The following is a 23471-nucleotide window of genomic DNA, read 5'->3' on the forward strand; positions in this document are numbered from 1 at the left end:
TTGTAGTAACTACATGAGGTGCAGGGCTCCTCCTCTCCTGAGTGCTGTAGGCAACAAGAGGTGAGGGGCAAAGGGGAGCATTTCTCCCCTACCCACACTACAATAACAGATGAGAAGTATGGATAGCTCTTCTATGCTTGTACCCTCAGGGTTGGTTCCACCAGCACTAGCACCAGAAAGGGTCAGCTCTACTGTGTTGCTGAGGTGAGGTACAGGGCCTGTTTTTTCCTAGTGCTTCAGCCAGTGAGATGCTGGACTGTCTGACTGGTTCTCTTGACCTCATGGCCAGCTCTCCTACCTGCCACAGGTGGTGATGGGTGGCAGAAAGGAGGACATCTCCCACTTGTTCATGTCATTGTTGACATATGAAAGAGTTCCATAATAGCCCAAAATTGAGTGTAACAAAGATTTATTTATCTGGGAAAAATAGTATTCTGCAGGAAATAGGAAAGAGTAGCGATCTGCAGTCTTCTGCATGCACTGGGAACTGGAACCAAGTCCAGCAGGCAAGAGGCCTGTACATGAGACTACGCCCAAAGTGGGCTGGTATCTTAAGGCTGAAAGAGTTCCCACAGCACCTCCCCCTTTTGTCTAAATAAGAGAATTCTAAACATAATACAAAACTATATACAATAAAAACAAATATCAAGTATTATCCTAGAAAAAAGAAGAGTGCAAAAATTAGGATTACAAAACCAGTATGAACAGCATCAAACAAGAAAACCTATGCTAAATGTTTCAATGATTATCCTATCCTAAGGAGTCTAAGTCTTGTATTGAAAATGGCTTGGCTAAGTCTTGAGAATTAAGTAACTATAACTACTAGCCCTCAACTGCATCAAAGACCTGAGAAGGGAAATAATATTACTTGAGTAAACAGGAGGTGCAAATCAAGCCACTTCCAAAAGGAGCAAGAAATGAACAGAGACAACTAGCTACCTGGAAAATCACTCAAAATCTCATTTGCAATCCTGGAGCAAACCAACTTTGACTAAGGCCTAGAGTAATTGACAGACCATTTTCATAGGCAGGAAAATTTAAAAAACCATCTTACCCTGTCTTGGCAAGGTTTGGCAGTCTTTGCTTGTATCCTGCTTGTCCAGTCTGGACACCATGCATTTTGTCAGTGGTCAAGGCAGGGCCAGTTCTTTGTCCAAAGGTCAATGTTGTCAAGAAGAAAACAAGCTCCATATGGAGCATCTTTGGTGCCCAACATTCTCTTGGGAATAGATCCATACTGCCAGAAGCAATTGTGTATCATATCAGCAGAACCCTAAATTAATTAAATGCCATATTCTACAGTTCTTTGAAATATTTGAAGACATCCTATCTATGCGAATACAATCTCTTTGTATCTAAAAACTCTGATTAGCCTAACTATAAGTATGACAAACATGGATAAGTATTGACCTATAATTCTTAATACCTATATAATTTAAAGACTAAAGCTTCATATTAAAATATTAAACAATTTTTAAACAAATGTGCAGCAAATGAGGACAATGATTTCAAAATGTAAACAATATATAAGTATCTTGATCAAATGTTGAAATGTATAGTGCAATATGAATAAGTTATATCCTAAAATTGCATCAATTACACAAAATATCTTAAGAAGAGTTAGAAACATGCATGCATACACTATGACAAAATAACTTCATAGTACACAAACATTGTAAGCAGAAATAGGAGCATACTCAATATAACAAATGTAATTTGAATTTATATAAATATACAAGAATCTATACTAAAGTAAATTGTATATAAATAGCTCACAAGTAATAATCTAATCTACTTATTATCCCATCTAATCCAATCCTCTTTTTCTTTTTAATCAAAAGAGATCCCTGAGCTTATTTCATATCCACCCCCAACCCTATACCACTTTTAACCAACCCCTAATATATGTCCCTAACCTTGAGCAAAAACTTTGTTTGGAGAGGGGACCTCATCTAGAATTAATTCCAGCTTTTATGGGGGCAATGTAATTTCTATGGGACCTCTAAAAACTAAAATTATAGTTAAATTTCAAGATTATTGTCTGACATAATTGCAAATAGCCTCTTAGTAGTCAGTAGGGTATTTTTCTGAAGTTCTGGAAGTTCTGGCCAGAAATTTGTAAGAAGGTGCACCATGGCCTTTTCATCTGTGAGGTCCTTGGATCTCCCAACTCAGCCTGCTGAGAAAAAGGTATATTCTTTCCTGTTTGGGTGGAATGTTCTATAGATGTCTGCTAAGTCCATTTGATTCTTTACATTGGTTAGTTCTCTTATTTCTCTGTTAAGTTTCTGTCTGGTTGACCTGTCCATTGGTGAGAGAGGAGTGCTGAAATCTCCTACTATTAGTGTGTGGAGGTTGATGTGTGATTTGAGTTCTAGTAATGTTTCTTTTACATATGTGGGTGAGTTTTTATTAGGGGCATAGATATTCAGGACTGAGACTTCATCTTGATGAATTGCTTTTGTTATGAGTATAAAGTGTCCTCCATCTCTTCTGACTGATTTTTGTTTGAAATCAATTTTGTTAGATATTAGGATAGCCACACCCACTTGTTTCTTAGGTCCATTTGCTTGATAAACCTTTTCCCAACCCTTTACTCTGAGGTAGTGTCTGTCTTTTTGGTTGAGGTGTGTTTCTCATAAACAGCAGAATGTTGGATCCTGTTTTTGTATCCATTCTCTTAACCTGTGCCTTTTTATAGGTGAACTGAGTTCATTGATATTAAGCGATATTAATGACCAGTGGTTGTTAACTCCAGTTATTTTTTTGGTGGTTGTGTTTGTGGGTTTCCCTTCTTTGAGTTGTGTTGGGGGAGGGTTGTCAGATGTCTGTGCTATTGTGGGTGTTGTTGGCTTCCTCAGGTTGAGGTTTTCCTTCTAGTACTTTCTGTAAGGCTGGGTTTGTGGATACATATTGTTTAAATCTGTATTTTTTGTCATGGAATATCTTGTTTTCTCCATCTATGGTGAAAGAAAGCTTGGCTGGGTATGGTAGTCTGGGCTTGCATCCATGGTCTCTTAGTGTCTGCAGCACATCTATCTAAGACCTTTGGCTTTCATGGTTTCCTTTGAGAAGTCAGGTGTAATTCTCATAGGTTTACCTGTATATGTTACTTGACCATTTTCCTTTGCAGCTCTTAATATTTTTTCTTTATTCTGTATGATTTGTGTTTTGATTAGTATATGTGAGGGTATATTTTTTTGATCCAGTCTATTTGGTGTTCTGTAAGCTTCTTGTACCTTCATAGGAATATCTTTCTTTGGGTTGGGAAAGTTTTCTTCTATAATTTTGTTGAATATATTTTCCAGGCCTTAGAGCTGGAATTCTTCTCCTTCTTCTACCCTTGTTATTCTTAGGTTTGGGCTCTTCATGGTGCTCCAGATTTCCTGGATATTTTGTGTTAAGAATTTGTTAGATTTGCTATTTTCTTTGATCAATGAGTCTATTTTCTCTATTGTATTCTTAGTGCCTGAGATTCTTCTCTCTCTTGTATTCTTTTGGTTATATTTGTCTCTGTAGTTCCAGTTAATTTCCCCAAATTTTCCATATCCAACCATCCCTTGGTTTGTGTTTTCTTCATTACTCCATTTCAGTTTTCAAGTCTTGAACTGTTTCCTTTACCTGTTTGATTGCTTTTTCTTAGTTTTCTTGGGTATCTTTGAGGGATTTATTAATTTCTTCTAACTTTTTGTTTGTCATTTCTTCCATCTCTTTAAGGGAGTTTTTACTTCCTGTTTAAGGGTCTGGGCCATTTTCATAAGGTTACATTTAAAGTCTTTTTCTTCTACTTCTTCTGGGTTAGGGTGTTCAAGTCTTCCTGTTGCATGTTCGCTGGATTCTGGTGCTGCCATCTTGCTTTTCAGGTTGTTGGAGGAATTCTTGCATTGGTGCCTGCCCATCTCTTCCTTCAAATGAGGCCAGCAGAGTCTTGGTGTCTTTGTCCAATCTTTGCTGTGGCTGACTGTGTACTTGGGAGTTTTTCTTGGTCTGCCCTCTCTTAGTTCCCCTTAGCACTGGAGCTAGCTCTCAGATCCCCTCTACCCTGAAGCAGGCTGAGTTGGGGGATCCAAGGACCTTGCAGATGAAAAGGGGTGCTTGGGGACAGACTGGAATGTCCTAACGAAAGCCAGCAGCCTGGAAACACCTGGCTGGATGGCCAGAAAAGCTTAGGGAATTAGAGGGGTCTGTACTTAGTTCCCTGGGACCATCCAGCCACAGGGCCACTCACTCACCTGTCTGGATCCTCTCAGCACAGGAGCAGGGCCTCTTCCCCTCACTGCTTTCACTTCTTCAGATATGCCTCTCTCCACAAGACATGAACCATTTTAAAACTCCCTCTCTTCCATACCCACTCCCATATATTTGCTCACTATAATAGAGCCCATCAGGTCCCAGGTAGGTCTGTGTTTTTTTGTACAGGCCCAGGGCAGAGGGCCCTGGACTAGCATGTAGATTTTTGCTTTTTGCTCAGTCTTATTGACATTGTGCAGGTTCCTTTATTCTCTTCTTGGCCACAGCAGGCAGTTTCAAACAAAAGCCTTGTATTCAGTTATCTGGATGGATGAGGTGATTCTGCTGAAAGCATAATGGTGCCCAACAGCCCAGTGCCTCCGGGACTTGGAGGCTCATGGAAGAATACTTCCTGCCTCAATCTAGAGTTCAAAGAGGACATTTTGAATTGTCTTCCTTTTTTCATTCAGGTGGTTCTGTCTTTGTGGTCTTCATTCTGGCATTTATTCCTATCCTTTTGAGTTTCTTAAACATGTTAACAATTGCTATTTTGAATTAATTGTTTTGTGTGTCATCTAAGTTACATTTTCAAGGAACACTAATATAGCAGTGTTAATTTTTGGAGGAGACATATTGTCTTGGTTATTTATGATGTTTGTTACTTTTCAAGTGGACTTGAAGTCGTGATCGTGTTTCTTATGAAAACTGTCCAACTTTCGGGCATTTGGATGTCTGTTCTTCCAACTTCTCAGGTTTTGGATAAATGGAATAACATTTCAAGTTCAGTCTTTTTGGTTTTTTTCATACAATATATTTTGATCATGATTTTCCCTTTCCTAACTACTTCCATGATCCTCCCACCTTCCCACTCAATCCAAATCCAAGCCTTCTTTCTTTTTGTTCTTAAAAAAAAACAATTAATAAAGGATAACTGAAAAGTTTCTATAAGATACAGAACAGCATCATTTGATCAAAACAGAAGCCTAAAGAACGGGCAAAAGATTTTTACCAACTCTGCATCTGGTGTAGTATGGAGGGTCCTTGCAGGCTATACAGCAGGAAGGGAAATAATCCATGAAGAGGCAAACATGAAATTTGATTCAGCCTGACTTCTAAAGTCTGATTCCAGATCATTCACTTTAGCTATATTTAAGTACTGCACAATTTTAGAAAAAAGTTTTCTGAGAATAATTAACTTAGTCTCAAGTGCACAAAAATTTAAGACATGCTTACATTGAGGTGCTTTATAAAGTACCTCTGGCTTCTTTCATCAAGATAAGTACTGTTGACTTAAAGATAGTGCCTAATATTTAGGGTCTAGGGAGATTGACTGAGGTAAACACAATACCTGTGGGTGTCAGGATTAGTCTGGTCCTAAGATAACATAGAAGTCATTTAGACTGCTGTAAAATACAAGAGACATCACTTATATGGATAGGTTTTTTTGTTTGGGGGAGGAAATGGTCTGGGACAAGTAAAGCATAAATTCTGGGAGATATGGACAGAGCCTGGCTCATCAGACAGCAAAGGACCTCCAGGTTGTAAAGTATATCCATTCCCAGCATTTTAGGAGGAACAAGGAAACTCTTCATTCCACTGAAGAGATAGTTTTTTTCTGGCTTCTCTAGTGTGTATCTGTGTGCACAAAGACTTTTTCACCTCTGCAACAGAGGACTAATATCCAAAATATATAAAGAAATCAAGAAACTAGATATAAAACTCAAAATAATCCAATTAAAAGGGAGTACAGATATAAACAGAATTCTCAATAGAAGTCTCAAATGGCTGAGGAACACTTAAAGAAATGCAAATCAAAACTACTTATTGATTCTACTTTACACCTGTCACAATGGCTAAGACCACTAACACAAGTGGTAACTCATGCTGGCAAGGATGTAGAATAAAGGGGAACACTCATCCATTGATGGTGAAAGTGTAAAATTGTACAGTCACTACGGAAATCAATATGATGGATCTTCAGAAAATTAAAAATTAAAAACCAATCTACTTCAAGGTCCAGCTATATTGTTCTTGGGCATATATCCATAGCATGCTTCATCCTATCACAAGATCACTTGCTCAACCATGTCTAATGCTTCTCTGTTCATACTAACAAAAAATTTAAATAACCTAGATGCCATTTAACAGAAGAATATGTATAAAGAAAACATGGTACATTTATACAATAGAGTATTACTCAACTGTTAAAAATGACATCATGACATTTGCAGACAAATGAATGGAACTAGAAAAAATCATTCCAAGTGAAGTAACTCATACCCAGAAAGACAGATGCAACAGGCATTTGCTTATGTGTGCACATTAGTATGTGATTTGGCAGGTTATTGGTACAAATCCTCAGAAACCTGTGGGAGATGAACAGATGCTTGAGGTTCTTATATGTCTGGGACCCATGGGAGGTGCATGACTCTCTATGGTCCTCAAGAGCTTAAGTCTATGCTTTATAATTGTTTGATAATTTCATAAGTTATATAAAGCATTTTATCAGGTTCGCTCTTCATTCCTTCCCTTCTAATTTTTCCCTTATCCCTTCCACCACAATTCCTGCCACATTTTATTTTTCCCTTTGAAATCCACTGAGTCCACTTTGTATTACCAGTGCATGTGTATAGAGCCACCCATTGAATCATGGTTGCCCCTCAGGGGCCATATCCTTGAGAAATCAAATAACCATCCCTTTCTAGGGAGAATCAGCTGTCAATAGCTCCTCATTACTACCTCCCTGTGCATGATGGGATTTGGTCTGGCTTGATCTGGTAGAGGTTTTGTGCATAGGGTCACAGCTGCCCATAAGTTCCTGTGTGTGATTGCTGAAGACACTATTTTTCTGTAATCATTCATTGCCTCTGGCTCTTACGTCTTACTTAATGAAAGGGTTTTCTTGAAGTGTTTATTTTTGAAGACTGGACCTAATGTTAGATTTCCTAATCACATTTCTAAATACATGCCATTAATAAATAGAAGGGCTGATGTGTACTATGAAATTTAAAGAGTTTATAATCTTTATCTAACTTAATTCTCTTCAGAGCTTCTTTATGGAATAGATATTATGGCTATTGCCATTTAATGTATGGAAATACTGTGGTTTGGAGAAATGTATACAAGAATGCAAACCAGTTAGAGACAAAGCCAGAATTCAATGGCCAAAATTTTTAAATTTGTATTTCTCTTCCTCTCCCTCTCTGTCCCCCTCCCCCCACCATGTGTGCATGTGTGTAGGACAGAGGGCTAACTTTTGGAGTCAGTTATCTCTTCCCATCATATGTGCTTAAAAACTCAGGTCATAAACTTGATACAAGCACCCTTGGTGACTAAGCATCTTACCAGTCCTCAATGGGAAACTTTCACTTTATGATACCAACACCCGAGGTTGTGATTTGGATAGAACATTCTCTGTCCTGAATTTCAGTTCCTTGTCATGATCTGGAAGATAACTTACTGCCTTGACTTCTTCAATATGTGCTGGTTGCATGTCTGTTAGAGCTGCTGTATTGACTCACAGCAGATATTTGAGAAAAACCGTGTGTACATACCTGTATAAAATAAAATGCTTTCTATAGCATATGCATATATATATTTATCAATATCAAGTTATGTTATCATTTAGCTGTGCTATCTTGGGAGACACCCTTAACATCTCTGAACTCAAGACTGTCTTCTAGAAATTAAGATCTGGGGACTGGAAGATTCCTGTGTCCTTTGGAGATCAAATGCCTCCAAGGTCAGTAGTTACAAACTGGTTTCATAATAGATCACAGGGGAAGTTAAGAAGTGATGCACAAGGCAAACTGAGCTGGTAATTATTAGAAAAATCTCCATGACGACCATGATGCCAGAGTCTGTAGTATGCTCTATAATTGGCTTTTCCCTTCCACTTTGGCTCTCAACAGCACATTTAAGAGGACTCCCCAGTGTTGATCTCTCACTATCTCACCACTAGACAGCCAGGTCAATGGCCAAAAACATTTGCCAGGAATATACTAGCGCCTCTCCTGAAAAATTATTTGAAATATGCACAGTATCAACATTTGGCAAGGATTCTGTCTTCCTCTAGTCTGGGTGAAGGGCAGAAGGTAAGAACTGCAGGTGGAATTAGCTATCTTAAGGTCTGTCATTTTTGCAGGAGGATTCACTGCTAATAATATTTGTGGGGATTAGACGTTCCCATTCTTTTCCTAATCATCCTCCTAACTTCTACATCCTGTTTATTTTCCTTCAGTTTCCCTTTACCCAAATTATATGCTGATCTGAGAAAAGAATATATCCTATGTTTAAAATATCGGACGTGTATCTGGGGTGGAGAGACGGTTGTTGAACGCTTGAGTAGGTACCCTCCAATTCTATTACTTTCTGTTTTCTACTCAGAACAGTGGAGATAATGAGAGCAGTCAGGGCTAAATGAGATTATCTATAAGGTCTAACTGATTTTACAAGTCACAATTGAGATTTGGATAAAAACATAACAATTGATGGAGTTTCAGATTTCCTAAGGGCAAAGAATGCTTGTCCACATATCTCAACCTTCTGCCTTCCCTGGAACTCTTTTTGCTGCATTTTTGCTTACCAGGGTTATATGATTAGAATTATATTCTACACAGATGCACAGCTTTGGCTCGTGATTTCTAGTTGTAAGAAACAAACCAAATCTTATGATATGGCAGAATACTCATGCACAATTCTACACAAAATTTCACCATCTTAAAATAGTTCTCAGGGTCACTTTTGGTGGTCCTAGAGACACTAGTTTTAGCGGAGCAGTTATCAGACATGTCTACTCCAGACACAGGTAGTGTTGATCTAACTGTCCACTTAAGTTGCTTTTACTCACATTTTTCTCACTCATCAACATGTACTTAGCTTGTTATTCCCAGCACATTTCATTATACTGGCCATGTTCTTATTAGATCAGAATTGATAAGCTGTACTTATCCAGTTGAATCTTTAATAACTTTTCTACTTTAAAATGTCTTGGGAGAAACAGAGCACATACAGAGCACTAATAAAAAAGAGTGAGTATGTTTGTTTTTCCTCTGTTACAACATTTAAATAAATTAGTCTAGAAAAAATATTAAGAGAAAAAATAATGGTCCATAACTTTTTAGTCTTTACTGGGAATAGTGGCTTACATAGAATATACCTAAGTGTGCCTGCCTATAGCACCAGAATGCAATGAGACAGTGACAACATTTCAATCATTTTATAGAATTGGCCAATTAAATTGATATTTACTAATGTTACCCATGAGGGTTTATAATTTCAAATTTTTTTTTATTAAACTAAACTCACCTTGGATGAACTGAGAAGCAACATTATTTATTCTAAGAATAAATAGAAAGATGACCAAGCTCATAAAACTATAATGGAAATTAAGCAAAAGTAAAATTTTGAGTTTTAAATACCAAGATGAATAGGACCAGATGATAATACATTCACTTGTACTTGTGGGCAGATGCAAATGTGAGTGAACACAACACTAAGGAGAAAGTTTCCTCCAGTCCTTCATCAACAGCACTGTCTTCTAGATAGCTCTTTATGGAGGAAAACAAATGCAGCAATGAGAATCTGCAATATGAGTGAGTGGGCATTTGAAAATAATATAAGACAGAAGTAGTTATTCTCATAACTATTTCTCAACACCATTTTTAAATCCTGGATCATACAAGTTTTGTAGGAACTAACTTTGTCAAAATGTCCTTGATGTATCATCTTTGTTCTGCCATTGATTGCAATTTAGAGGGAGGAGAAGGCAGGAAGAATAATTGCTAACATTAACGGAGCTCTGCATGTAAGCCCGTTATGTCATTCAGTCTCTTGAGCAGTGCCAGAGGATGGTCAGTTTCATCATCTCCATTGATACATGAGACTACTGAAGCAGCACAGTGTTAGCATGATGAAGGGATATGCAGCCTGTGATTGTTAAGTTACCACCTCCCCTCCCTCTCTCTCTCTCCTCTCTCTCTCTCTCTCTCTCCTCTCTCTCTCTCTCTCTCTCCTCTCTCCTCTCTCTCTCTCTCTCTCTCTCTCTCTCTCTCTCTCTCTCTCTCTCTCTCTCTCTCTCTCTCTTTTTCTTTCTCCCCCTGTGTTAGCATTAATATAAATCTTAATTTGTTATTAAAATACAGCAGATATAGAAAATTGGGGAAATTCAGGTAAGTAAGAAAATAAAAATCATAGCACCCTTACTTTTTTGATTTTTAATTGGTTTTAAATAAGTTTCTTTGGACCTGATTCACACTATATATGTTTGTATGTGTGTGTGTGTGTGTGTATATAAGTGTGCCTGTGTGTTTATCTATGAACGTGAGTGTGAAATAGAAAAATAGAGACACACACAAAGACAGAGAGACATAGACCACAACCACGAGAGTGACTATACAAGGCAAATGTATACAAAGTAAGGAGCATATTCCTTGCACCTATCAGTGCTGTGGTGTTCATTCATTGTTGGTTTAGAAGTTATCTTTCACAGAAAAGGTTTTGTGCCCTGCCCTTGTATATTTGGTGAGTATTAACATATATTTCAATTGAGTTTTTCTTTCTTCTCTTTTTTTTTTCCTCATGGTTTATTTTTTTATATTTAAAAATTTCCATCTCCTCCCTTCCTCCTCCCCCTTCCCTCCCCTCCTCCTCCCCCTTCTCTCCCCTCCTTCTCCCCCTTCCCTCCCCTCCCCTCCACCCATACCTCCCCTCCCTCCCTCTCAAGGCCAAGGAGCCATCAGGGTTCCCCACTCTATGCTAAGACCAAGGTCCTCCCAACTCCCCCCAGGTCCAGGAAGGTGATCGACCAAGCTGAGAAGGCTCCCAGAGAGCCCGTCCATGCAGAAGAGTCAGAGCCCAGCACCATTGTCCTTTGCTTCTCAGTCAGCCCCCGCTGTTGGCCACATTCAGAGAGACGGGTTTGGTCGCATGATCCATCAGTCCCATTCCAACTGGAGTTGGTGATCTCCCATTAGTTCTGTCCCACCGTCTCCATGAGTGAATGCACCCCTCACGTTCCTGACTTTCTTTCTCATGTACTCTCTCTTTCTGCTCCTCATCAGGACCTTGGGAGCTCAGTCCGGTGCTCCAATGTGGGGCTCTGTCATTTTCTTCATCTATCGTCAGGTGGAGGTTCTATGGTGATATGCAAGAAATTCATCAGTATGGCTATAGGAACTGGCCTTTTCAGGCTCCCTCTCCTCAGCTGCCCAAGGAACTAACTGGGGGCGTCTCCCTGGAAATCTGGGAACCCCTCTAGGGTCAAGTCTCTTGACAACCCTCAGGTGGCTCCTTAAATTAAGATATATGCTTCCCTGCTCCCATATCCACCCTTCCTGTATCCCAAGCATCCCATTCCTCCGAGCTCCCCCCATTTTCCCCTTCACACTTTTCTCTCCCCATCTTCCCTTGGCCCAGTCGCGCCCAACCCTCAAGTTCCCAATTTTGCCTGGCGATCGTGTCTACTTCCAATATCCAGGAGGATTACTATATCTTTTTTTGGGAGTTCACCTTCCTATTATCTTCTCAAGGATCCCAAATTTATAGGCTCGATGTCCTTTAATTATGGCTAGAAACCGATTATGAGTGAGTACATCCCATGTTCATCTTTTTGGGTCTGGGTTACCTCACTCAGAATAGTGTTTTCTATTTCCATCCATTTGCCTGCAAAATTCAAGATATCATTGTTTTTTACCGCTGAGTAGTATTCTAGCATGTATATATTCCACAGTTTCTTCATCCATTCTTCCACTGAAGGGCATCTAGGTTGTTTCCAGGATCTAGCTATTACAAATAATGCTGCTATGAACATAGATGAGCATATGCTTTTGTAGTATGATTGGGCATCTCTTGGGTAGATTCCCAATAGTGGAATTACTGGGTCCTGGGGTAGGTTGATCCTGAATTTCCTGAGAAACCACCACACTGCTTTCCAAAGTGGTTGCACAAGTGTGCATTCCCACCAGCAATGGATGAGTGTACCCCTTACCCCACAACCTCTCCAGCAAAGGTTATTATTGGTGTTTTGGATTTTAGCCAATCTGACAGGTGTAAGATGATATCTCAAAGTTGTTTTGATTTGCATTTCCCTGATAGCTAGGGAGGTTGAGCATGACCTTAAGTGTCTTTTGGCCATTTGAACTTCTTCTGTTGAGAATTCTCTGTTCAGTTCAGCGCCCCATTTTTTAATTGGGTTAATTGGCATTTTACCGTCTAGTCTCTTGAGTTCCTTATATATTTTAGAGATCAGACCTTTGTCAGTTGCAGGGTTGGTGAAGATCTTTTCCCAGTCAGTAGGCTGCCTTTGTGTCTTAGTGACAATGTCCTTTGCTTTACAGAAGCTGCTCAACTTCAGGAGGTCCCATTTATTCAATGTTGCCCTTAATGTCTGTGCAGCTGGGGTTATGTGTAGGAAACGGTTCCCTGTGCCCATTTGTTGTAGAGTACTTCCCACTTTCTCCTCTATCAAGCTCAATGTGTTCAGATTAATATTGAGGTCTTTAATCCATTTGGACTTGAGTTTTGTGCATGGTGATAGATATGGATCTACTTTCATTCTTCTACAGGTTGACATCCAGTTATGCCAGCACCATTTGTTGAAGATGCCCTCTTTCTTCCATTGTGTACTTTTGGCTCCTTTATAAAAAATCAGGTGTTCGTAGGTTTGTGGTTTAAGATCCGGGTCTTCTATATGATTCCATTGGTCGACTTCTCTGTTTTTATGCCAATACCAAGCTGTTTTCAATACTGTAGCTCTGTAATAGAGTTTGAAGTCAGGGATGGTAATGCCTCCAGAAGTACCTTTATTGTATAAGACTTTTTTGGCTATCCTGGGTTTCTTGTTTTTCCATATAAAGTTGATTATTGTCCTCTCAATCTCTGTGAAGAATTTTAATGGGACCTTGATTGGGATTGCATTGAATCTATAGATTGCTTTTGGTAGAATTGCCATTTTTACTATGTTGATCCTCCCAATCCACGAGCAGGGGAGATCCTTCCATTTTCTGGTATCCTCTTCAATTTCTTTCTTCAAAGACTTAAAGTTCTTGTCAAATAAATCCTTCACTTCCTTGGTTAGAGATACTCCCAGATATCTTATGCTATTTGTGGCTATTGTGAAAGGTGATACTTCTCTGATTTCCCTCTCTGCTTCCTTATCCTCTGTGTATAGGAGGGCGACTGATTTTTTTGGAGTTGATCTTGTAACCTGCCACGTTACTGAGGAGTTTATCAGCTGTAGGAGTTCTTTGGTGGAGTTTTTGGGGTCGCTTATGTATACTATCATATCATCTGCAAATAATGAAAGCTTAACTTCTTCCTTTCCAAATTGAATCCCCTTGATTCCCTTATGTTGTCTTATTGCTATTGCTAGAACTTCAAGCACTATATTGAAGAGATAAGGAGAGAGTGGACAGCCTTGTCGTGTTCCTGAATTTAGTGGGATAGCCTTGAGTTTCTCTCTGTTTAATTTGATGTTAGCTGTCAGCTTGCTGTAAATAGCTCTTATTATATTTAGGAATGACCCTTGTATCCCTAATCTCTCCAAGACCTTTATCATAAAGGGGTGCTGAATTTTGTCAAATGCTTTTTCAGCATCTAATGAGATGACCATATGGTTTTTTCCTTCAGTTTATTTATATGATGGATTACATTGATAGATTTTCGTATGTTGAACCAGCCCTGCATCTCTGGGATGAAGCCTACTTGATCGTAATGGATAATTTTCTTTCTTCTCTTAACCAGGGTTTCCACTGGTAATGTTTTTACTTTATACTTTGTTTTGAAGTTGCCCTCTAGCTAAGGACTTCTGTCCTCTCTTTACAGTAAGTGTTCAAGGTCATTGTGTTCAAGCCACTGGGTTAGTTTAATACAGAGTAAGGGAAATGGAACCAAATTGCAAGATCAATAAAATTCTCCCGACTGTAATGTATTCTAGAGGAACATACAAATGAGACTTTCTCTGGGATCAAGAGTGGGCACTACCCACCTCCTTCTGAAGTCCCACATATAATACTTCCGTAAGAAGACCAAGTTTTAAATCTATTGGGAACATAAGCTTTTGTGCCAACAAATCTGTCAGAACTGCAAATCATGTCAGTATAATACAGGTCACCTTGGAAATGTTATATTGAACTTATTTTTTGAAATTATTATAAATAAGGCAAATAATTCTTAACAGTAATAGAACTTTAAAATAATGTCAGGAAACGATATCTTAACATTTATTTCGGAGTTCTTCACATTACACTTTAGTAGAAAGACTGATTTCATAACTTCACTAGGAACATAGTTATTGTGTTACAAAAATGTGTCAGAATTAGAAATCAGAAATCAATATGATCAAAGTCTGTGTGTTTGTGTGTGTGAGTACTTGCGTGTGTGTATATACACAGGATTTTGTATATACTTATTTGTGTATATGTGTATATGTTCATGTGTGTGTGAGATCACATAATTTCTTAGGCCTTGTTTTAAGACATTATTCAAGTTTAAAATGTCTCTTATTAAGATAACGCTGTAATGTCACTTGAGTCTGCAATGCATTGTCCTATTTCTTATTTTAGGAACAGGAGCGCAGAGGTAATGGTTGGGGAAAGAAATATTACCAAGATCACACAGTTCATCCTCCTGGGATTCTCAGATTTCCCCAAAATCACAGCACTGCTCTTTGTTATATTCCTCACATTTTACATTACAGCGCTGACCTGGAACCTGTCCCTTCTTGCTTTAATAAGGATGGATTCCCACCTCCACACACCAATGTATTTCTTCCTCAGTAATCTGTCCTTTATAGACCTCTGCTACATCACCTCAACAGTCCCCAAGATGCTTTCCAACTTCTTCCAGAAAAACCAAACAATCAGTTTTGTGGGCTGCATAGTTCAGTATTTCATCTTTTCCACTATGGCACTGTGTGAGTGTTGCCTCATGACAGCCATGGCCTATGACAGGTATGCTGCCATTTGTAACCCGCTGCTCTATTCATCAATCATGTCACCCACCCTGTGTGCTCGCATGGTGATGGGAAGCTACACAGCAGGGCTCATAGGTTCCTTAGCTCAGGTATGTGTCTTGCTGCAGCTCCACTTCTGTGGCCCTAATGTCATCAGACATTTCTTCTGTGACATATCACAGTTGCTAAATCTATCTTGCACAGACACTTTCTTTGCACAGGTCCTCCTTGCTTTTTTAACACTGTTGTTTGGACTTGCAAATGCCTTAGTCATTATGTTATCCTATGGCTTCATCGTCTTGTCCATCATGAAGATCACTTCAGCTAAGGGCAGGTCTAAGGCATTCAACACCTGCGCTTCTCATCTGACAGCTGTTTCTTTCTTCTATAGTTCTGGAATCGTTGTTTACTTGCGTTCCAGCTCTGGTGGCTCCTCCAGTTTTGACAGATTTACATCTGTCTTTTACACTGTGGTGATTCCAATGCTGAATCCTTTGATATATAGTCTGAGGAACAAAGAAATCAAAGATGCTATGAAGAGGTTGCAGAAAAAGACAATCTTTAGCCAAGGTCACAGATAAGATTCCAACACAATGCCATGTCAGAGTTTCTGTTATTTGCAATTTTGTGCACATTACTGGAACACTACAAATTCCATGGCAGTTTGAATAAATATGTCTTTGAAAAAGACAACATGCCAATATAAATCAACAATTGATTTTATGTCATGGAAATGCAACATTTTTAGGACCAGTATGCTCATAATTTCCTTGTTACAAAATTGCTGTCTCATCATTAGTTATTCTATCTGTATGTGCTTGAGACATATCAAGTTGAGACACTTGTGCAAGGCTGAAACTGTTAAATTACAAGGCTACCCCTCAAGAGAAGATTCCTAATGTTGTTGATCCCAGAGTCCACCAACCTTGTCTCATGAATATCTTGATAATTAGGACCAGTTCATGACCATTGATTTTTCGGTAATACTGATCAGGTGAGAGTGATTATAGCAAAACTTCCCATTTGAAAGAAATAAAGCTGCACATTGGCTTAATTGTGCCTTTTAGGTGGACTAATCAGAAACAGCTTGATTTTGATCACTAGTAGCCACTTAATAAATTTTATGTCAAACACAATAGTGGGACTTCGAATCATGAAAAAAATGGTGAAAAAGATAGGCTTTCTTCAGTGTCAATTCTTCAGTATTCTGATGGTTTGATTTATGGCCTCTTGAAAACATGTGATCTGTAGCACTATTCTATGGACTAACAGCAAGATATGAGAAGAGGGAGCCCTGAACCCTCTTACTCTTCTATTTTACACCAGGAAATTTGCCCTGGTCAATATAGCCAATCATATCACTGTATAAAATATATACTGGTATTTCAGGCAACTACTCAAATTTGGTCTTCAAAGACTTGTGTGAATTCGTTGTACTATAGTCACTAGACATTTCAACATTGCTGAGATTAACAGCACATGACACACTGGAACATTCTTTCTAATAGTCTATGTATGTTCAATACTTTGTGTCCTATCATTGTATGTTTTTAAGAGAGTGATACAAAAGTTGTAGTATAATAACTAAAATTTTAGGCTGATATTACCCGGTATTGTACAGGACCTGTTTTCTTCAGATGACCTTCACCATCATCAAGCAGAATTGCCTTATACAATACCTTGGTTCACAATTCTGGGAATTAAATATTTGCAATAGTGCAGTGATAAACATGTCCATGGATGAAAATGATAGAATGTTAATATTCTTCCAGAGCCTAGAGGAGTGGTTTACACGTATATTCCCAGCATTAATAAGTCAGGGGTAATAAGAATACTGCCCACAAAATTAACTAGGTGGGCTCATCGGAGCTCACAGAGACTGAAGTGACAATCGGAGAACCATTATGGGGCTAGGTTCTCTGCACATTTGTTACGGCTGTATAGGTTGGCGTTTTGGGGGAACTCCTAACAGTAGGAGTAGGGCCTGTCTCTGACACTTTTACTTGATTTTGGGACCCTTTCCTCCTATGGGTTGCCTTGCCCAGCCTGGACAATAGGGTATGTGCCCAGTCTTATAATAATAACTTGTTATGCCATGTTTGGTTGATAACCCTGGAAGACCTGGTCTTTTCTGAAGAGAAGCAGAGGAGGAGTGGATGTGGTGGAGAAAGGAGTTTGTAGGGGTGATTGGATTGACTGCAGGGAGGGAAAAACTGCTGTAAAGATGTAACATATGAGAGAAGAACAAATAGAAAAAGATAGCAGGAGGGTTTCCACAGGCTTTAGGCCAACCAGGGCCACAGAGTTTCATTCCAGCCTGGTCTACAGTAATAGATTATGCCACAATCAAGTGAACACATAAACAAACAATCAAAAATGTAACTAAACTTCTGTCTTGAGACAGGGCTTCACGAGACCCATATCTTAGATTATAATCCTCAGTCTGTTTTCCCTCATTTTATTATAACACTACATGCGATTGGTTTATTTTCTGGAGTATATAGGCTGACTAGCGACTGGAACTCCCCAGGAAGGCAATTGCTTGTTAGTCAAATATGCTGGAGAAGTGGAATCATTGTTGGCATGTTCAAGAATTAATCATTCTTTGGTATGAATTTTTTATGGAAAAGTATACCATTTTGTAATAAAGTTATTGGTTCAGAAAGCTGGACATGTATGGAATCATTTCTATAGTTTGCTCCTGGTATTTTTATTTATATATTCTCAAGAGAATTCTTACAATATTTAGGGAGAATAGATTACCTGGAGAGGTTTCACATAATTAGTCAAACTGAGTTGTCATCTCTGGCCAGCAATATCAAGTCAGATATAAATTTATGGTTCTATGTCTCTGATTTAAAATAGGACCATCTGACAAAGTTCAAATGGCCAAAAGACACTTAAGGTCATGTTCAGCCTCCTTGGCAATCAGGGAAATGCAAATCAAAACAACTTTGAGATATATATTCCTTTGTTTATGGCTAGAGTCCACTAATGAGTGAGTACATACCATATTCATCTTTTTGGGTCTGGGTTATCTCACTCAGGATAGTGTTTTCTATTTCCATCCATTTGCATGCAAAATTCAAAATGTCATTATTTTTTTACCGCTGAGTAGTACTCTAATGTAGATGGAACGGCGGGCTGTGTCCCGCCACCCAGCTAGCTTTACCCAAAATAATTACACGGAAACTGTATTCTTTTAAAACACTGCCTGGCCCATAGTTTCAGCCTCTTATTGGCTAATTCTCACATCTTCCTTTAACCCATATTTAGTGATCTGCGTAGCACCACGAGGTGTGGCTTACCAGGAGAGATCTTAACTTGCATCCATCTTGGAGAGGAGAAGCATGGCAACTCTGACTTTTTATAATCTTTCTGTCCCTACTTTCTCAATGATGTGTGTGTGTGTGTGTGTGTGTGTGCATGTGTGTGTGTACATCTGTGCATGCATGTGTGTCAGTGTGCAAGACAGAAGGCTAACTTTGGGAGTGAGTTTCTTTTCCCACCATGTGTTCACAAAAAGCTCAGGTCTTAAGATTGATACAAGCACACTCACTGAATGAGCATCTTGCCAGTCCTCAATGCAAATTTTACATTATGATACCAACACCAAAGGTTGTGATCATTCTCTATCTTGAACTTCAGTTTCTTGTCATGAAATGGTAGATAGCTTATTGCCTTTGCTTCTTCCTGTATACAATGAATATGCTTCAGGTCCATGATAAGTGCTGTATTGATTCACAATAGATATTTGAGAAAATGTGCATGCATATCTATATAAAATATGTGCTTTCTATAGTTTATGCATAAATATATATCAATGTCAAGCTATGTTATCATTTAGCTGTGCTATCTTGGGAGACTCCCTTAACATCTCTGAACTCAAGATTGTCTTCTAGAAATTAAAATCCGGGCACTAGAAGATCCCTATGTCCTTTGGAGATCAAATGCCTCCAAGGTCAGTGAAGTTACAATCTGGTGTCATAATAGGATCACAGGGGAAGTTAAGAATTGATGCCATGGCAAACGGGGCCTGTTATTATTAGAAAAATCTCCATGACAACCATGATGTCAGAGAGCAAGAGTCTGTAGTATGTTCTATAATTGGCTTTTCCCTTCCACTTCGGCTTTGAACGGCACATTTAAGAGGATTCTCCGGTTTTGCTCTCTCACTATCTCACCAGTAGACAGCCCGGTTAATGACCAAAAACATTTGTTAGGAATATACTAGTGCCCCTCCTTACAATTCTAAGAAAAATGACCAAGTTCATAATACCAAGTGGAAATTAAACAAAAGTAAGATTCTGAGTTTCAAATGCTGAGTAGGACCAATTGATAATACATTCATCTATTCTTGTGGGTGGATACAAATGTGAGTGAACACAACACTTAACACCAAGGAGAAGAATCTCCTCCAGCCCTTCGTGGACAACACTGTTGTCTTGATAGCACTTGGTGGAGGAAAACAAGTGCTGCTTTAAGAATCTGCAGTCTGAGCTGGGCGGAGGTGGAGCACGCCTTTAATCCCAGCACTCGGGAGGCAGAGGCAGGCGGATCTCTGTGAGTTCGAGACCAGCCTGGTCTACAAGAGCTAGTTCCAGGACAGGTTCCAAAGCTACAGAGAAACCCTGTCTCAAAAAAAAAAAAAAACAAAAAACACCCTCCCCCCCAAAACCAAAACCAACCAACCAAACAAAAAAACTGAGAGGAGTCCAAAAATAACACGAGATAGCAGTAGATATTCTAGTAACTATTTGTCAATACTATTAATAAAACCTGACTCAGACAATTTTTTTAGGAACTAACATTCCCAAAAGGTCCTTGATATATATCTATCATCTTTGTTCTGCCACTGTTTGTGAGGTGATGGCAGGAAGAATAATGGCTGACATTAATGGAGCTCTGCACGTAAGCTCCAGCACAGTGTTAGCATGATAAAGGGATATGCAGCCCGTGATTGTCAGTGTTAGCATGATAAAGGGATATGCAGCCCGTGATTGTCAGGTCCCCCCCCCCACCCCCTCTCTCTTTCTGTCTCTCTGGATATAAATCTTAAATTGTTATTAAAAGACAGCAGATATACAAAACTGGTGAAATACAGGTGAGTATGAAAGAGAAAATAAAAATCACGCACCCTTACTTTTTTGTTTGGCTCTTAATTGGTCTTAATGAGTTCCTTTGGAAAGAATTCACACAGTGCGTATGTTTGTATGCGTGTGTGCTGATGAGTGCCTGTGTGTTTATTTATGTGAGTGTGAAAAGAAAAAGAGAGGGAGAGATACAAAAACAGAGAGAGACATAGCCCCCATGTATGAGAGTAATTATGCGAGGAAAACTTAAACAAGAAAGAGGAGCATTCCTTGCACTCCTCAGTGCTGTGGTGCCCATTCCTGGTTGGTTAAGAAGACAGCTACCACAGAAAAGGTGTTGTGTGCCATCTGTATATCTTGTTAGAATTAACTTATCTTATATCGAAGTGAGTTTTTATTCTTTTTCTCTTAACCATGGTTTCCACTTATTTTTGTATTTTTACTTTATATTTTGGGGTTACTCTCCATCTCAAGAGTGTTTCAGTGTATATTGGATCCCCTAATAATTATCCCAGAGTGAACCAAATATCAGAGACCATGAAGGCATGCTCATTGCACAATAATTAAAATTATGAAATTTGTCATTAGAAACTCCATATCAATGCATTTCTTTCTAAATGTCTATTTGTTTTTGGTGCATGTGCTGTGAAGACAACGAGCCATGGATGTTAACAGCACAGTTGCCTTCCTTTGAGTGCCCACTCTATGTCATGCTCATCTCTCTGACATCTTCTACAGGTGCTGTCACTGGCTCCAACTCCTCAAGGACAGTAGTTTTTCAGGGAATATAGATAATAAGTGTTATTTCTTATGAAACAGAGACCTCTAACATTTTAATTGTCAGAACAAAAGGATTTCTAGGGTATTTCAGAAGAAAATACCTGCTTTAAGCCTTTTCTGTGTCAGGGTCCTTAAGTTCATGTCTGTCTCTGGACCCTGTGTATTTGAAGTCAAGCAAGGGCCAAAGAATAAGGTTTTTCAGTTCATTTCAATGTCCCTGCGTGGTTTGATCTGCATAGATGCTGATTCTGATTCTACAGTTGCTTGGAGTCATTGTGTCTCACTGTCTATAGGGCTGAAGACATCTCAGGGACTTTTAGACCTGACATCATCTCCCAAGGTCATTATTACTGACAACCAGTGGTAATAGCAATCAGAATCTAATGGATAGTCTCTGTGCTCTGCAGTGCAGGCTGAACCTGTGTGAATGGCTGACTCCAGCATCTCAGTGACTTTTTAGTCAAGGACTTCTGCTGTCCTCTCTTTACAGTATGTGCTCATGATCATTGTGTTGAAGGCACTGATGTAGTTTAATGCAGAGCAAGGGGAATCAGAATTGAACTGCCACATCAATAAAATCTCTCAACTGTCCTGTTTTCTAGAGGAACATATTCAAGTGAGACCTCCTTTGGGATCAAGAGTGGGCAGTATCCACCTTCTTCTGAAGCCCTTCATATGACACTTCCTTAAGAAGACCAATTTTAAACTTTATTGAGAACATACAATTTTGTGTTCCCAAGTTTGTCAGAAGTGCAAATCATGACAGTATGATTCAAGTCTCTCTCTCTTCCTGTGTACTTATACATGTGTGTATACACAGGATGTGTATATACTTATTGTGTATATGTGTACATGCTCATGTGTGTGTAATCACATAATTTCTTAGATATTATTTTAAGAAGCTGTTATTGCAATCTAAGTTTGAAATGTCTCTCATTAAGATAATGCTGTAATTTCGCTTGAGTCTGCAACACATTGTCCTTTCTAGCTTTAGGGACAGGAGCACAGAGGTAATGATCGGGGGAAGAAATATTACCATGATCACCCAGTTCATCCTCTTAGGATTCTCAGATTTCCCCCAAATCACAACACTGCGCTTTGTTATATTCCTCACATTTTACAACACTGACCTGGAACCTGTCCTTTTTTTGCTTTAATAAGGGTGGATTCCTTCCTCCACACATCATGTATTTCTTCCTCAGTAATCTGTCCTTTGTACACATGATATATCACCTCTACAGTCCCAAAAATGCTTTCCAGCTTCTTCCAAGGAAACCATACTATCATCTTTCTGGGCTGCATAGTTCAGTACTTCTTCTCTGCCACTATGGCACTGAGAGAATCTTGCGTCATGACAGCCATGGCCTATGACAGGTATGCTGCCATTTGTAACCCGCTGCTCTATTCATCAATCATGTCACCCACCCTGTGTGCTCGCATGGTGATGGGAAGCTACACAGCAGGGCTCATAGGTTCTTTATCTCAGATATGTGCCTTGCTGCAGCTCCGCTTCTGTGGTCATAATGTCATCAGACATTTCTTCTGTGACATGCCCCAGCTGTTAAATCTACCTGCACAGACACTTTCTTTGCTCAGGTCAGGCAAAAAAATGTTGTTTGATTTTACAAATGCCTTAGCCATCATGATATCCTATGGCTATATTGTCTTGTCCATTATGAAGATCACTTCAACTAAATGCAGGTCTAAGGCATCCAATACCTGTGCATCTCAGCTGACAGCTGTTTTCCTTTTCTATAGTTCTGGTATCTTTGTCTATTTGTGTTCCAGCTCTGGTGGTTCCTCCAGCCTTGACAAATTTGCATCTGTCCTCTACACTGGGGTGATTCCAATGTTAAATCCTTTGATATATAGTCTGTGAAACAAGGAAATCAAAGATGCCATGAAGAGGTTGAAGAAAAAGACAATCTTTAGCAAAGGTCACAGATAAGAAAATTTCAACATCATACCAAGTCAGAGTTACTGTTATCCACAATCATGTGTACATTGCTGGAACATTACAAAGTCCATGACACTTTAAATAAAGATGACTTTGAAACAGATAACATGCCAATGTAAACCAGCAATTGATTTGATGTCATGGAAATGCATCTTTTTTAGGATCAGTAGGGTTATAATTTCCTCATTACAAAATGGCCATCTCATTATTAATTATTGTATCTATAGTATTTTAGTTATATCAGGTGGAGAAAGTTTGCAAGGCTGAAAACCGCTAGATTCCAAGGCTGTCCCTCCAGAGAACATTCCTGATGGAATCCGTGACCCCAGAGTCTACCAAGCTTGTCTCATACACACCTTGATGTAGTGTAATAGGGACCAGCTACCACTTTTCCATTTCCTGTGATACTGATCCGGTGAGGATGAACATACCTAAACTTCCCATTTGAAAAAAAACCCAG

At 39.1% G+C, this 23471-nt stretch overlaps 1 protein-coding gene and 1 pseudogene across 1 annotated transcript; both read left to right on the forward strand.

Moving 5' to 3' along the window:
• Nucleotides 1–14811: 14811 nt before the first annotated feature.
• LOC119804650 (olfactory receptor 5AN1-like) lies at nucleotides 14812–15762 on the forward strand. Its single transcript, XM_038316203.1, has one exon. It carries the CDS (start codon nucleotides 14812–14814, stop codon nucleotides 15760–15762), a length of 951 nt encoding a protein of 316 aa, XP_038172131.1.
• Nucleotides 15763–22067: 6305 nt separating this feature from the next.
• LOC119804705 lies at nucleotides 22068–23002 on the forward strand (annotated as a pseudogene).
• The last annotated feature ends 469 nt before the right edge of the window (nucleotides 23003–23471 follow it).

Source organism: Arvicola amphibius, chromosome 1 (assembly GCF_903992535.2).
Source record: "Arvicola amphibius chromosome 1, mArvAmp1.2, whole genome shotgun sequence".
Lineage (NCBI taxonomy): Eukaryota > Metazoa > Chordata > Mammalia > Rodentia > Cricetidae > Arvicola > Arvicola amphibius.